At 36.8% G+C, this 16,647-nt stretch overlaps 1 protein-coding gene across 3 annotated transcripts in view; it reads left to right on the plus strand.

Moving 5' to 3' along the window:
* Positions 1–16,647, plus strand: part of SDHC (succinate dehydrogenase complex subunit C) — a 42,421-nt gene that overhangs the window by 9,076 nt on the left and 16,698 nt on the right. For 2 of the 3 annotated variants that reach the window (XM_072644020.1, XM_072644021.1), the window contains exons 2-4: positions 2,306–2,362; positions 14,135–14,236; positions 16,309–16,370. In XM_072644020.1, coding sequence (XP_072500121.1) covers positions 2,306–2,362; positions 14,135–14,236; positions 16,309–16,370 — 221 coding nt within the window. Of the gene's footprint in view, positions 1–2,305; positions 2,363–7,521; positions 7,616–14,134; positions 14,237–16,308; positions 16,371–16,647 lie in introns of those variants that run through there. The other variant, XM_072644022.1, reaches the window with a different exon arrangement.

Here is a 16,647-nt window from a genome sequence, read left to right on the forward strand (position 1 = left end):
GTGGAAAGTTAACATTGCCATTTGTTTGGTGGAAACAATAGCACTAGACAGAGACAGCCATACATTCCAACCCACATCTGCAAACTCTCACTGGGTGACTGAGTGACCAGTCCCAGCTTGGTGTGAGGAATGCGTGCCCTGCAACTTCAGACTTACAATTACTTCAATTGATTTAAAAAGATTTGTTCCCACTTCTTTTTTCCTGAGAGTCTTTGGTGCATAATGTCATAATGTGCCCTTGTAGCTAGAGCAAAGGAAGATCTGGAGAAAGAGAAGTGTTCATTGGATTTTATTTTTCAAATTCTAATGTTGCAAGAGAATTAGGGAAATACTGGTGTATTAGATATTCATGGTGAGAGGGAAATAGGGCAATGTCAATTTTATTGGGAATCCTGTACTTTTTCCCCCATTATTCATGGTTAGTACTTGGACTTTACATCATTTTCACCTTGAAGTACTTTTCAAAGATGGCATATACTTTTGTGGCCAGAGTCAGGGTAAGAATCACATACCTTACTTAATGCTATACAAACATGAAATGAATTTTAATTTCTTACCTGCACATGTGATAATTTTGTAGTTTTTCTGGAGATGGTTTTATCCTTGGCCCAATAATAATAATACTTTAGTATAAGAATTGTTATTCTCATTTTGCATGTGAAGAAACAAACTCAGAGAATTGAAGTGACTTGTCCATCCATGGTCACTCATGTCATAAATGATAGAGCTGGGAACTCTCTGTGCTTGTGTATATAGAGGTAGCATGGGAGAGTGAACAGGATGCTGGGCTTGGTGTCAGGGAAATTTGGTTTCAGGTCTGACTTCTGACATTTACTGACTGTGATACCATGGCAAGTCACTTAACTTCTTTGCTTTCCTTTTCTATAAAATGAGGAGGATGGACCCTTTTAGCTTTTAATGTATTACCTTATAATCCTTTTGTTCTTTAAAAAAGTTTTATTGATGTTCCTTTTTTTTTACATTACTGTCACTCCTTCCCATCAGAAACCCTCCTTTGTCTCTAATAATTATAGTAAGCAAAGCAAATCTATATATTGAGTATGTCTGTTAAAGTACAACTCATTCCATGCCTCTAGTCTACCAACATTCTACCTAGAGAGTGGGATATATTTCACCATTAGTTTTCTGAATTTATGATTGATTATTACATTTGTTGATCAGAGGTCTGAAGTCTTTCAGGGCTGCTTTCCTTTATGTCATTTTGGTCATCTTATAGACTGTTCTTCTGGTTCTACTTTTTTCTGTATCACTTCATTTAAGTCTTCATGGTACAACAACATTCCATTACATTGAGTTTGTTTAGTTTAGCCACTCTCCCAATTGATGGGCACCCACTTCATTTCTTTGTTATTATGAAAACTACTGCTATAAATAATTTTACTGGAGAAGTAACCCCAGTATTAATCTGTAAATCTCAGAAATATGAGTATTCAGATAGAAAATTCATATTCACATTTTTTCTGTATTGGTAGAAGAAATCTTTTACACACATTCTTTCTTCCCCCAACCCAGTATTTCCCTAGGTATCCTTCTCTAGCAATCTCTTCCTAACCTTTTATCACATAGATTTTTATTTTTAATTTGTATGTATGTTGCATTACTCCCACTCTCCCACCTTCACCTAACAAACATTGCATTTTGGGTGCTATGAGAATTGAGATTTTGTTTTTAACATTAAAAGGATTGGAATTTAGGAGTACCTTGAAGGAACAACCTTCATCAATTAACACAGTATGATTTTTTTAAACCATAAGGCAAAGAAAATAGAGATAGTAGGATGAAAGTGTTTTGTGTCAGTTCACACTCTTGGTCCTTCTAGTGTTAAATATCCTTTTATTTCCCATAGTACTACATTAGGTACTGCAGAAAGGAAATATTCCATAAATACTTGTTGAAGTTGTTCCCCATCACACTCAGCTTGTTAGAGCCAAGCCATTTCTTGCTATTTTGTGCATATGTCTTATATGTATTGTTTTCCCCACTCAGCACGTCTTCTTTTCTACATCACCTTATTTAATACTTGACTCAAAATTTATCTCTTCAGTGAAGCTTTTCATGATTAATATCATGCACCCCATCTTATTCCTTTACTTTCTGTCTTAAGAATTCACTTGTGGTTTTGCACATATTGATGTTTATAATTATTCTCAAATTATTTAATGTTATATTAGAGGCTAACTCTTCTGTTTTCTTACTTCTTCTCCCTATGACCTAGTACAGTGTTGTGTGTTCTACAGGTGTTGAGCAAATCCTTTTGACTGATTGGTTATCTTTTATCTTGCAGATATGCTGGTCGTCGTTGCCTCCAGGCCCACCTGAGCCCCAGGCTCTGTGTCAGAAAGTAAGTGTTTGAGTCTTTAGGAGTTATCCCAGAAGAAAGAATGGATTGAAGCTAGTTAAATAATTATAAGAAGAGTTCAAATAATCACAGAATTTTGAAATTGGATGAAATGACAATATATATATGTATGTATACACACACACATACACATATATAACAAACTTTAAAATGTTATATAAATATGAAAGAGACTGAAGAAGATATTTAGTCAAACCCTTACTGAACAAGAATCTGTTTGACAGCATATCCAAAAAGTGGTTGTCCAGCTTTTACTCTCTTTGTATCTCAGTTTTTCTTGGATTTCAACTTCTTATTAATCACTTCTGTTCTTTTTCTAACGAACAAAGTTAGAAGTTTGCTTTTTAAGAATATTTCTTTAGTCTTTAATCAGTATCCCTCCTCATTTTTTCCACTGTATATGACATTATTGATTAGATTTTCTTAAACTTTGCTCTCTTGAATTCTGGCATTCTATAATAAAATAATGACTTATATTTCTGTAATACTTTTTGCAATTTTGCAAGTTACCACCAGTGAGATAGGCAGAGTTGGAAGTATTATAATTGTCATTATTACTCCCATTTTATACTTAAGGAAATGGAGACTCTAAATGGTTAAATATCTTGCCTAAAGTAATATAGTTTACAAGTGGTGAACTTGGCAATAAAAATCAGATTTACTTGAGTCTTAGTCTAGTGCTCTTCTTATTAACAGTGCCTGCTTCCTATTCTGGTATGTCCCTTTATTGTTTTTACTTTCTTAGTGCCTACTTCAATGACTTTTGCTCTTTTTATCCCTTAGCCCTGGACAATTCACAGGGCTCAGTCCTGGGCCTTCTACACTCATTTTCTCAGAGTGCATTCCTTTTCTTTTTTTAAAACAACATATTTTTTATTTGTAGTTTTTATTTATGTATTATCTACATTTTTCAATGTATCCTTCACCTCCTCCTCTGAAAGAGCCTTCTCTTGCAACAGAGAACAAATAAAAGAGGAAAAAAAAGTTCAGTAAAAAGGGCCAAAATATTGAAAAATATTATCCATAATTTTCCTTATCTATAGTCCCCTATCTCTGAGATTGTCCATAATGTTCCCTATTTGTAGTTCGCTGCCTCTGTAAAGAAGGGAGGGAGAGAGCCCATTATTTTTCTTGGCTGCAGCTATGATCTATATATCAGAGACTCCCAGAGTTTCATTTTTATCTCTGATCTTTCATCCTTCTTTGCTCTTACAGCTCCTACTATTCAAATCTACAACTAACTTGTTATTCTAGTGCCCCAGTCAAGTAGCCCAGAAGGTATCCTCAGTTTGTCATTTTTTTCTTTCTTTTTTCTTTTTTTCCCCTCAATTTGTCCTAAGAGAAATTCATTTGTGGTTGGACAGATCTTCACCTTAAGACACAGACCTTATGGAGGGAGAGACTCTCTAAGATACTGCAAGGGCTTCATGAGGAATGGAGTTGGGCTAATCCAGTCTCGAGAGGAACTCACTTAGAGAACCATTGCCTGGTAGCTTCCTATGTTAATTAATTCTTGCTAACCAGGTACTGAGGGCAGCTAGATGCTGTAGTGGATAGAGTGCCAGGTCTGCAGTTAGAAAGAATCATCTTCGTGTATTCGAATCAGCCACTTACTAGCTGTGTGACCCTGAGCAAGTCATTTAACCTTGTTTGCCTCCTTTTCCTCATTTTTAAAATGAGCTGGAGATGGAAATGGTAAACCACTCCATTATCTTTGCCAAGAAAACCCCAAATGGGATCATGAAGAGTAGGCTTGACTGAACAAAAACAACCAGGTGCTAAGGCCTCAGTATGAGGTGCTGGCAGTGTCTTTTAAAGTTTGGTACCCTAGGGCAAAATTCTTAGTCATCCTACTCTAGTTATGGCTCTGCTGCTATCTATCTATAGGATATTGTCATTTGTGTGTCCTAAATTCAATATGTCAAGAACTAAAATCGTTATCTCACATTTCCTCCCCAAACCAATATCTCTTCCCAACTTTAGTCAACTGCTATCAATTTCACCATCATTTTCTTAGTAATATGTAACATTAGCGTTATCTCAGACTTATCTTCAAATCACATAATTTCTCTGAGCCTTAGTTTCATCATTTGCAGAGGCTGAATTATAATAATTCTCCTGCTCTTTGTACCTCATAGGATTGTTTAGAGGACTGAATGAGGTAGTTGAATGTGCCTTGAAAATTGTAAAGCACTATACATATTCTGTTACTATTTATCTTACATAAGTAGTTAGCTGTTTTTTTTCCTGCCTGTTCTCTCCAGTTTCATCCTTCATTTCTTCTTTAGCCATTTTTTTACCTCCATCCTCTCCCTGTTATAATACATAATACACATTGTTGCCAGATTGATCTTATTAAAGCATTGCTTTAATTACAGTACTTCTCTGCTCTAACATCTATAGTGATGCTGCATTTGGGCCAAATCCAAATTCCTTTGTATGACATTCAGTTAGATCCACCTTACATAACCATATTTTCCATTCTAGTCGGTCTAGCCAGGAAGATTTTATTGGTCTTGTTGCTTCTTTCCTCCTTACCTTTAATCATATGGTTTCCTTAACTTAAAGTGTACTTTCTCTTCAGAAACTGCTTATTTCTGTATTATTTTTAAGACTCAGGTTATCAGGCTCAGCAATTCTTCTTTGACTAACCTCATCACTTGGAGAGGTAGCATGGTATTGTGGAGGGGATACTGGATATGGAGTCAGGATGACCAGGGTTTATGTATCGATCATTTCTGACACTGCTGGTATCACCACAGACAAGTCAGTTAATATCTCAGTCTGTTTCCTCATCTGCTTTACCTACTTTATAATGTAATGATGACCAAATTGGATGATATGTGTAATGTGCTTTGTAAACTTTGAAGGACTATATAAAAGTCAATTACTTTCACATAGTGATTGTTCACTTATTTTGAATTTACAGATACATGATAGGTCTTGACATCAAGAAGCTTACATTTTAATTGGTGGTAGGGGTGGGGGGGGGGTGGGGAGAAGTAACGTAAAAAAGACTTGAGAAGTAGAGAGTGGGAAAGTGGAGAAGCATGGAGAGTTTGGAGTGAGCAGGGCTGGCTTGAATACTTCCTCAGATGAAGGTTTGGGGTTGAAACTCACCAATGTATGCACACATGATTTCTGTGGTACTATTTCATTCTTGCTTATGCTGTGGAATTGTACTTTGTTCATGTATATATATCTGTCTCCTCTCTCCAACTAGATTTCTCTAGTAAAAATTCTTAAAGACTGGGGGAAAGGAGATGCATGTGTTCTACATCATACCCCATATAGTGCTGGGCATGCAAGCAATTGGTACATCCATCCAGTTGTTGAACAGATCTCACACTAAACCGAGTGAAGAAGAGAACTAGGGAAACTCTCAGAAATCATTAAACTGGATCTGATTCCTTATTTTTGAGACAAAAGTAAAAATATTTGGTAATGTATAAGCAATAGGTCCAGCTGTTGTTACTTGCCCTTTTGAGATCAGAGTCCTATTGTTGTCATAATGTAGTAGGCAATGTAAGGGTGGGTCGTTAGGAAATAGAAGATATATGAGTATGGAGATAGTGAGAAGGGAACATAAAGGGAACAGAGAGGCAAGGATAAAATTGGACTGTAGCCTGATGACTAAGTTCTGTAGCATCTGGAAGAGGGCATTTTAATCTATCAGACTCAGCACCCCACATTTAACTGAGTTAGATTGGGAGATGTTGGGTGGGATCTCCCTGGCAAAGAAATGTGTGGTATAGTTGTTTTAGAAAAAATTGTTCCATCTCTGAATATAGACTGTAAGTGGGTGCTTGCATCTGTGGACATCTGGAATAATACACAACCAATTCCTAATTACTCAGGTTATTTTTAGAGAATATTGATTTTTTTTTCTTTCCTCCCCAGAATCAGTAGTTTGGTCAGTTCTTTTGCTAAGTGGCAGGATCTTCAAATTAACTCTTTACAGAACTCCCCTGAATAATGAGTTAGGAGATCATTCAGAGGCCTTCTTCCAAGTAGGCTTTAGTTAATTATTTTTATTTCTTTCTAATTTCAGTAATTTTCTTTCTAGTTAATAATTATTTTTTAACTTCTTGAAATCTTATTTTCCCTGTCTCTTTCTTTGAATGTTGTATTTGTTCACACGCTGATGTATACTTCTCTGTTATCAGAAATACACAGACTTACATCTAAAGTGTTTTAGGTCTCCATCTGTCAGGAAACTCAAGGTTTTTTTCTTAGCTGCCTCTTTTTCTAGGATATGGCAACTAGTTCCCTCATTGCTGTGATTAACAACTTCTCACAGGATGTCTGGTTATTGAATACATAGAGAAAATTGTTTAGACTTGCTTCATTAATAGCGTTTACTGCCATATTTCTCATTCAGGGCTTAGCTTTTTTGTTCTTAACTATACTTCAGTACTAGTGACATGGATTTTCACATTTTGCACATTTTCTGCTCAAGTATTTTTAGGTCTGCATAATGATTACTTCTTTCACTTGAATTATAGAAAGAATTATAGAATTATAATTCAGAATTATAGAATTATAGAAAAAGAGAATTTCATACTTGGAAGAGACCTTGGCAGCCAACCCATGTTCCAACCCATGCTCTAAAAACAAAGTCTTCTAGCCTTTGCTTGAAGACCCTCAGTTTGGGGGAACCCCTCTATCTTCTGTTCCAATTTGGAGTAGTTCTGATTGTTAGGAAGTTTTTCCTTCAATCCTAAATTTATCTTTTTTTGTAATGTTAATGCATTTTTCTGAATTCTGCCTTTTGTGGCCAAATAGAACTAATCCTTCCATATGCTATCCTTTGAGGTACTTGAAGACAGTAGTCATATACTCCTGAGTATTCTCTTCTCCAGTTCCTTCAAATTATACTCATATGACATTGACCTGACCCTCTTGATTGTTTTCCTTAGAGTATACCCAGAACTGAACATAATATTCCAGTTGTAGTATGACCAAGGCAGTACAGCAGAACTGTCACTGCTTTATTCCTCATAATAATCACAAATATTGCATCACTTGTTTTGTCTGCCATAACACACCATTGATGCCTTTTAACCTTATGGAATGCTAATATTTCCAGATCTTTTTCAGGTAAATTACTGCCTAACCATGCTTGCTTCTTCTTGATGTAGGGTACCTAAGTTATACAGTGCATAGATTCCTGGACCTCAAGTCAGGAGCCTGAGTTCATCTGGCCTCAGAGACTTACTGTCTGTATCACCCTAGGCAAGTAATTTAATCTCTGTTGGCATCAGTTTCCTCATCTCTAAAATGGGGATAATAGTAACATTTACTTCCCATGGTTGTTGTGAGAGATTAAATGGGATAATAATTGTAAAGTGCTTAGCAGCTATAGTGCCTGGCACATAATAAGCACTATTTAAATGTTAGGTATAATAATTATCACTACTGCTACTTCTGCTACCTGTGAAATTGGTCTCTTGAGTCCAAAGGCAAGATTTCACATTTATCCTTGTTGAGTTTTATCTTAGATTTAGCCCTGGGTTCTAATCAGGATCTTTTTGGAGCCTATCACCTGTTATGCATAGCTGGCTTTGTGTTATCTGTACATTTAACCAAAGTATTGATAAAAAAAAAATGTTAAATAGCACAGATCTCTGAGGCATACTACTGGAGACTTCCAATGATATTCAACCAGTTCTGAATCCATCTCATTATCTCATCCAGCCCTCATCTCTCCGTTTTTTCCCCATGAAATAGCATGGAATACCTTAACTAACATTTTTGTTAAAATTTGGTTAAACTATAGCTACATTATTCTCCTGTTTTACCAGTTCTGTAACTTTTATCAAGAAGGAAATAAGATCTGGTGTGACCTAGTTTTGATTATATCATACTGGTTCTTTGTGATCACCACTTCTTTTTCTAGACGTCTGCTAACTTTCTATTTAACAATTTCTCCTAGAATTTTTCCCAGGGTTGAAATCAAATTCATTGACCGGTAGTTTGCAGAATCTACTCATTCTTAGGGATTCTCTTGGTTTATAAGTACTTGTTTGTCCATATTCCAGGTTAAAAATAAATAAATAAATAAGCTCCAAGATGGAATGAAATGGATAGAAAATAACACTTAATAATTTTTTGCTTCCTTAAAATAACGTCAGTACCATGAACATTGTGAATTATGGAGGATTCTTGCAGTTGTGTTGGTACACTGTAGTGAAAAGATTAATCTGTCCATTGTGGTTTTAAAAGATTGTAACTACCCTAATATCCATCAGAGGTGGGGGAGGAGAACAGAGAGATTTGGAGTTGGTTGGCTTGAGTGTTCAGAGAAGATGAGGAAGGAATTGTACTCCCTTCTTCCTCCTTGGGGCGAGTACAGAAGGGAAGTGAGAATGAGCTTTATATTTAGAGCAAGGGTTCTTGAATTTGTTGTTTGTTTTCTTAGTATTTTGAAAATTGTATTTCAGTATATTTGTTTTCCTTTGTAATACTGTGTATTTTATTTTATGCATTTAAAAACATTTCACTACAAAGAGGTCTGTGAAACAAGAAAGTTTAAGAATTTCTAGGATATGCTAATTAACTGGGACAGAATAAAACAATTAGATTTCTTGAATTATACAATAAAATTTTCAAGTTTTTTTCACCTTTAGAAAATTGTGTTCTGCTACTGCAATCATCTGTTTTACATGAATTGTTGTTGAGTTTACAATATTTTGATATATTCTTAAACTTCATCATGGAACTACACTTTTGTCACATTGATTATATGAAACACCTTTGACAGTCTATTTTTCCAAGTCTAGCTTTGATTATATCTTTTAGGTTCCCAGACCGTTGAACCCTCCTCTATCTGTTAACCTTTGATGACATATTTCATGGTATAAGCCCTTATTGTGATATCACATCTCCTTTGGAAATTTCTATAATTTCTGTAATTTTGCTTTTTATATTTATCAGAATTTATCACTCCTTCAGTTACATAAAAAAATCCCCCAAACAATTTTTTGGATGACTTATGGTATGATGAAGATATCATATAGAGTCACCTAGACTTCTTCTGACAACAGTTTTGGCATAGCTTTGAAAGAAAAAGTGAGTTTCAATAGCAAAAATTATCTTTTTTCATTGGGGCAAAAAAAAAAAAAAAAGACTATCTCTTTGTCTTACTCAGGCTGAAAGTTCAAGAGTGATTTGTGAGCCCATGACACTACTGATTCCTTTAACCTGTTTCCGTCCATAGGCAACCTGCTGGACAACCCCTCCCCAGTTGACTCTCTGGATCTCACCATATTGATGGTGAACTTAGTATGGACAGCTGATCAGCCTGCTGTAGCTTAGAGCTCCTAAGGTCAAGAGAGCCACCAGCCTCAGCCTTCCCAGGGACTGAGCTTATAGGGGTGTACTACTGTCCTAGGTCTTTTTTTCAATCTTTAGTATGAAAGTTTTTGCAATATCTTGCTTGTGACAAGAGGTCTTTTATTCATAGAAAAGATAAACAGCTGTTTTTGAAAACGGTCTTCTTGTTCTTCTTCCAGCATAAGAAGCATGCACCCTGATTTAGAGGAATCAGTAGCAGTTCTTTGGCAGTCAGGTCTCTTTGAAGGCCTTAGTTTGCCCTACTTGGTAATTAATTAGATAATGCACAAATAAGATAATGTCTATAAAGCATTTTGTAATGGAAAACAGTCTGCCAGAATTTAGGCTTAGATCAATGTTTTATACTACATTCCTTAATAAATTTAATATAAATATGACTTGAATATTAAAGATCATACCATTCAAAACTGAAAAAAAGCAGACCATATACCTTTTATAGTTATTGGTAGGAGATGTAGTGTTAATCAAACAAGAGATAGAGCTAGTTACGAAAGCAAATAATTTTGATTACCTGAAATTGAAAAGCTTCAGCACATATTAATGCATATAGGATAAGAAGGGAAGCAGTGGAATGGGAGAAAACTCCTCAGATTTCTCAGATAGGGTTTTAGTATCCAAGATATAAAGACAATAAATATTATGAAAAATCTATATATGTGTATATATCATGTGATATGTGTGTATAGAACAGGAATTGGCAAATTACAACTAAGGACCACATTTGATCTTTTACCTGTTTTTGTATGGCCTATGAGCTAAGAATGGTTTTTATGTTTTTAAATACAAATCATTCTTAGCTTTCAGGCCATAAAAAAACAGGTATTGGCCAGATTTGGCCCATCGACTGTAGTTTGCCAACTCCTGGTATAGAAAACCATTTCCTTGGTGATTAACAAACCCCCTCTACTTGGTCATGCCTTCCATGTCTGTGATTCTGAACCTTCAAGGAGGTTTCTCAGTTCCTTCTCTTACTGCTCATTCCCTTCAACCCAATCCTCCTGCCTCCCCAACCCCGCCAATAACTCATTCTAAAACTGTCATGCCCTTACACTGTGCTCATTGAAATGCCTGCTCCACAAGTAGCAAACTTACTTTCATCTTTCCCTTTTCCATTCTTTCTTCTGGCCCTCACTGAAAACTAACTCCCTCCTGATGACACAGGCTCCTTGGACTCCTTTTCCAGCACTGATTAGACTTTCACTTATTCCCCTGACTCACTGGACGAGTTGTAATGCCCTTTGCTCCCCCATTGCCCCCCCATTGCCTTTTCCTGTTTCTCCCTGTACCATTATTCATTAACTTCTCTTCCTTCACTTAATCCACATCTACTACTCAATCAAAAATCTGGTAGCTCTTATCTACCAACCTGCAGGGAACTTTACTTCCTACCTCAGTGAGTTCAGTGTCTGACTTACAGTCTTTTTCTCCTTCCTTGGGGAACTTCAATTTACATATTGATATTCCCTCAAATATCCTAACTTCTCAGTTCCTCAACTTACTTCCCTTGACCTCCTCACCCCCACTTCATTTACACACAGAGATGGTCGTAACCTTGATTTTTCTATCACCCACAAAAGTACCACTTCCACATACATGAACTCTCAAATTTCCTTATCTGATCACAGTCTATTGTCATTCTACCTCTCCTTCTGCCCTATTGTTTGACCACTATGTGATTGTGTAAGACCTCTTGCCCTGTTCTTATACAGGCCATCACCCCTGAATTGGCTATACTCTTCTCCCTTCCCCATCTTGATCCTTTGATCAACCAGTTCAGCTCTACATTGTTCTTTTCTTTTTAGTCCCTCATTGGATCACTGATTTTTTCTTACCGAGCCCCAGCTTTGGATTGCTCCCACCATCCACTGCCTCCATTCCTACTTACTTGCTACTGAATGAATCTGGACAAAATAAATAATCTGTGCTGACTGTCTTTCCTACAAATTTGTGATAAGTGATCTGAACTGGTTCCATACTAATGCCAAGACAGTGCTTTTATATCTCCCTAAATAATTCATCATGTTAGTTTTTCCATCCATTTCATCCTCCCTTAATTCTCCCATCATGCCCCCTCCCCTCACCTTCTCAACTCAGAACCTTGCCCCATATTTCACTGAAAAACTTGAGGCCTTTCTCCAAGAACACCTTCTCACTTCCTCTTAACTTCATGTCTCCCCATGTCTTCTGCCACTGTCTTCTCCTTCATCCTGTTTCCCATGCAAAGGTAGCTCTTCTCTTTTCCAAGGCAAACCCTCTACTTGTACAAGTGATCCCATTCCATTCCATTTTCTCCAGCAGATTGCCCCCTCTATTATCCCCACTCTCACTTATCTTGAATCTTGTGTCTACTAGCTGCTTCCTTACTCCCTAGAAATATGGCTATTATCTCCTTCATCCTCAAAAAATTTTCACTTGATCCATCTATTCCCTGTAGCTATCAGCCCACATCTCTCCTCCCTTTTATGATTAAACTCCTTGAAATATTCTTCGGTAATGGATATCTCCAGTTCCTTTCCTCACTCTTTTTAACTCTGCATTCTGGCTTCTGACCTCACATCATTCAACTGATCTACTCTCTACAAAGTTACCAATGATCTCTTAATTGCCAAATCTAATGGCCTTTCTCAGTTCTCATCTTTGTCTTCTCTGCAGCCTTTGACACTGTCAGTCATCTTTTCATTGATATCTTGTGCTCTCTAGTTTTCCATGACACTTTTTATCTTGGTTCTCCTCGTCCTTTTCTAATTGCTTCTCTGTCTCCTTTGCTAGATTTCCTTCTAGGTCATGTCTGCTAAAAGTGGGTGTCTCTTTGGGCTCTGTCTTGGTCCCTCTTCTTCCTCTGTACTCTTTCACTTAGTAATCTCTTCAACCCCCATGGATTCAGTTATTATCTCTTTGCTAATGATTCTCAGATTTACTTATCCTGGATAACCTCTCTCCTAATCTCCATACTCTAATCACCAAATGCCTTAAACTCAGCATGTCCAAAACTGAAGTCATCTTTCCCCCAAACCCTCCCTTCTTCCTAACTTCTTTATTACTGTAGAGGGCATCACCATTCTCCCAGTCATCCAGGCTATCAACCAGGGTTTTATTCTCTATCCCTCTCTCACCCTCCATATCCAATCTGTTGTCAAGGACTAATGATTTTATCTTAGTAACATCTCTCATGAATACTCCCTTCTGTATTCTGACACTGCCACCATATTTCTATAGGCCCTTAATAACCTCATACCTTGGTTATTGCAGTAAACTGCTGGTTGGCCTGCCTGACACAAATCCTCCCCCATTCTAGTCTATTGTCTAGTCAGCTGTCAAAGTAACTTTACTAAAGTACAGGTCTAGACGTGTTTCCTCCCTACCCTACCCCATTTAAATTCTAGTGGTTTTCTTTCATCTCCAAGATCCTCTGTTTGACCTTCAAAGCTTTTTATAACCCTACCTCCTCAATTTCACCTCTTCACCTCAGAAGTGGAATTTTATATCACATACAGTGGATTGGTTGATAAAATATGGGAATAATTGATTTTGGAGGAGTTGTCAGAGGATAGACACATTGTTACATTGTTAATGGAACTGTGAATTAGTACAGCCCAATCATTTTGGACAGCAGGTTGAAATTATGCCAATAAAGTGACTGATGTGTCCATTCTCTTTGACCAGAGATTCTCCTACAAGGCAATATCCCAAGGAGATCCTTGATAAGAAGAAAGTCCTCTTGTAAACCAGAATATTTCTGGTAGTACTTTTTGTGGTAGCAAAGAACTGGAAACAAACTAAATGCCCATTGACTGGGAAACAAACTGTGGTACTATAAGAAATGATGAATATAATGATGAATATAATGAATACAGAGAAGAATTGGAAGGAGTTTTATGAACTGATGCAGAATGAAGTAGGCAGAGCCAAGAAAACAAGATGCACCATGACTACAACAATGTAAAACTAATATTCAGCACCCACAAAACAATTAGTAGTGAATGTCACCAAATTACAAAAAACAAGCATGGCCCCAAAGAAGAGAAAGGAGAAAACACCTCCTCCTACTTCGTTGTAGAGGTAGGAGGTCCCAGGTGTGGAACATTGAATATGTTTTCATATTTTTTCAATGAACTGAATAGTTTTCCTATTTTTTTTCTCTTTTTCCTTTTTTTCCCCTTTAAAAAAATAGTTATATGAGATGATTCTCTGGACATTTGGGGTAGAAATACAGGGGAAATTTTAGACTACATAAAAACAAAATACTAGTAAAAATATATTTTTGAAAAGTAAAGTACTTTGTATTACTTAAAATACTGTATATGTCAACTATTTTTGTTATTATTTTAGTACACTTGTTTGGGCTTTTGGTTTATCTTAATGCTTTTGTCCACTTAATTGCTTCTTTTTTTATTCTAGTGCTATCCCTCTGGGAACAACAGCTAAAGAAGAGATGGACCAGTTCTGGAACAAGAACATCAATTCAAAGCGTCCTTTGTCACCTCACATCACCATTTACAGGTAGGAGGGAATTCTGAGATAGATTCTAAAAGTGATCGATCAAGGCTGCTTGGAATTAAGCCTTGCTTCTCCACATCACATGCTATACCAGGGCAAAACTAGGGAAGTCACCTCAACCACAATTATTAGCTTGAACACAGACATAAATGTTCTATATCCTCAGACCTTTTCCTATAGGAAATGAAATAAACACTCTCCCCAATTACTTTAGTTCTGTATCTCAGCTCTTATTCTTCAACTGGTCTTTCTCTCTTGATTTTCAGGGTCTTGCTAAGTAAAGATGGTTTTAATTGTGGACGGTTGTGATAGGAGGTCCTTGGAGTAGTAGGACTGAGGGGGTGTTAAAAGAAGGAAAAGTAGCTGAATTGCTTGATAGTAAAGCAGTTAGTCCTGTCCCCCTCATCCCCTTGGAACTAGATTACAATCTGGGATTTCTCTTTTTTCACTGGGTTCATGAATCACTAGACTCCCAAATCTTTTTTTTTTTTTTTTAGTATCTGTTGACATATTTTGCTTTTATGTCATCTCTGTTTCTCGTTGTATCTGTTCCTTATTCCCCTCTCTGAAAACTATCCATTATAACAAAGACTATTTTTAAAAGTTTAACAAAACTAAATCAGCACACTGGAAAATTGTCATTATCTGTAGTATCCACAACCGTGGTCCTCCAACTGCAAATAAGGAAGATGCCTTCTCACAGTTGGTTCTTTTTGGTCATTATAATTTCACAGCATTTAGTTTTGATTGTTGTGTTGCTAACTTACTGAGAACCTATATGTTCAGAGCTTTACTTCTTCATTTTGAGGTCACCTCAATGAGTGGAGCAAATTAATTATTTTTCAAGGAGTGGAGGGTGGCAGGGCCTGACGATGACTGATGTACTGTGATTGAAGGCTGTGGAGGTAAAAGAGATCAATCTTTAGTAGAGCTGCTTCTCTCTGCTGTTCCAGCAAGACCTCTAGGGCTATTGTAGCCTCCTTAATTAGCATTCTTGCCTGTGGAGCTGGCCATTCTTGAACCACCTCCACAAATACCTCAGCCCTTCAGATTGTCCTCGAGCCAGATTCCAGGAATAATTCTGGTTGGAGAAATAAGCCATTCTGCTCAAACAATATCAGGGTGACCTCAGTCTCTGTGTCTTAAGAGATCAGACACTCCTTTCTACCTCAAAAATAATAAAAGTTAGCTTTGAGGGGAGTGAACTTTGAAAACTCTCACATTGGTCTTGAACCTCTTTACAAGGCCCTTAAATTTTTCCCCAGAACAATCTCTCATATATAATGGCTTCAGGCTTGTGAGGTGCATCTGCCATTTACTGTTTGCTTCCATGGTTACAGGACCATAGGCATCTCTCTAAGTGAAGGAAATAGCAGGGGAGGTGGGGTGCTTCCACTGTTACCTGCCAGGCAAAGAGTGCTGTGATATTGAAAATCAGATTTGCCATTTGTCATTATTAATTATTACAGTTTGGAAGGGGAGCTTTGGGCAGTGAAAAATTAAAACACTATTCTTTGGTCTTTAAGGATTGAAGGATAAAGCTGTATGTATTTTTCATTAGGATTAAGGTATCAAGTTGAGAAAAATGACCATAACCAGTTGTTCAAAATGAGATAAGATAAAGACTTAGTTAAATTAACCTTAAGTTCCAAGTACCAGAATGATAAAGGGTTTTGAGAACAAAGGGTGAGTTATCTATTGAATAGCAAAAGATAGATACCTTTCCAGAGAAGAAATAGGTTGAATAAGTAACGGTGAATTGTTACTTATTCTGTCTTGTAGAGGAAGGACTTCGAATACCCATAAAAGATGAACTCATAGGCTAGGAAAGATTTTTTATATTCTCTTTTATTTTACTGTAAGTACTCATAAAGTTAGAAGGACACTAGGACACTAGAATCTAGTGAGTTCATTCTTAATTTATTCCTTTTTGACTGATTCAGTTCCATTTTTGCTTTTTATTTAGGGAGAAGGCTGCCAAGGGTTTGATGCTTCCTTCTGCTGGGGTTCTCTCAGTGTAATGGGTCATCATTTAGAGGCTCTCTTCATTGCTGTGTTTTGCTCTTGTTTTGCAGCTGGTCTCTACCTATGATGATGTCTATTACCCACCGAGGAACTGGTGTTGCTTTGAGCGCAGGTTTGTATTGAGTTTCTGAAGATCCATGGCTATCTTGATGGCTTCTGCCTCTGTCTCCTTTGTGTTTCAATATCCTTATTCAGAGAGAATGGTGAGACTTTTTGGCCCTGTGGTTAAATGTACTTTGTCATCCTCTCAGCTTTTATTATAACATTTAACTAGCTCCTTTGATACTTAAACATTAATGCCTTTGTATTGTGGAATATACTTAAGATCATAGAGTTTACAATAGCAAAAAAGCTTAGAAGTCATCAAATCTAACTTGTACATTTTGCAT

This window comes from Notamacropus eugenii, chromosome 2, assembly GCF_028372415.1.
Source record: "Notamacropus eugenii isolate mMacEug1 chromosome 2, mMacEug1.pri_v2, whole genome shotgun sequence".
Classification (NCBI taxonomy): Eukaryota; Metazoa; Chordata; class Mammalia; order Diprotodontia; family Macropodidae; genus Notamacropus; species Notamacropus eugenii.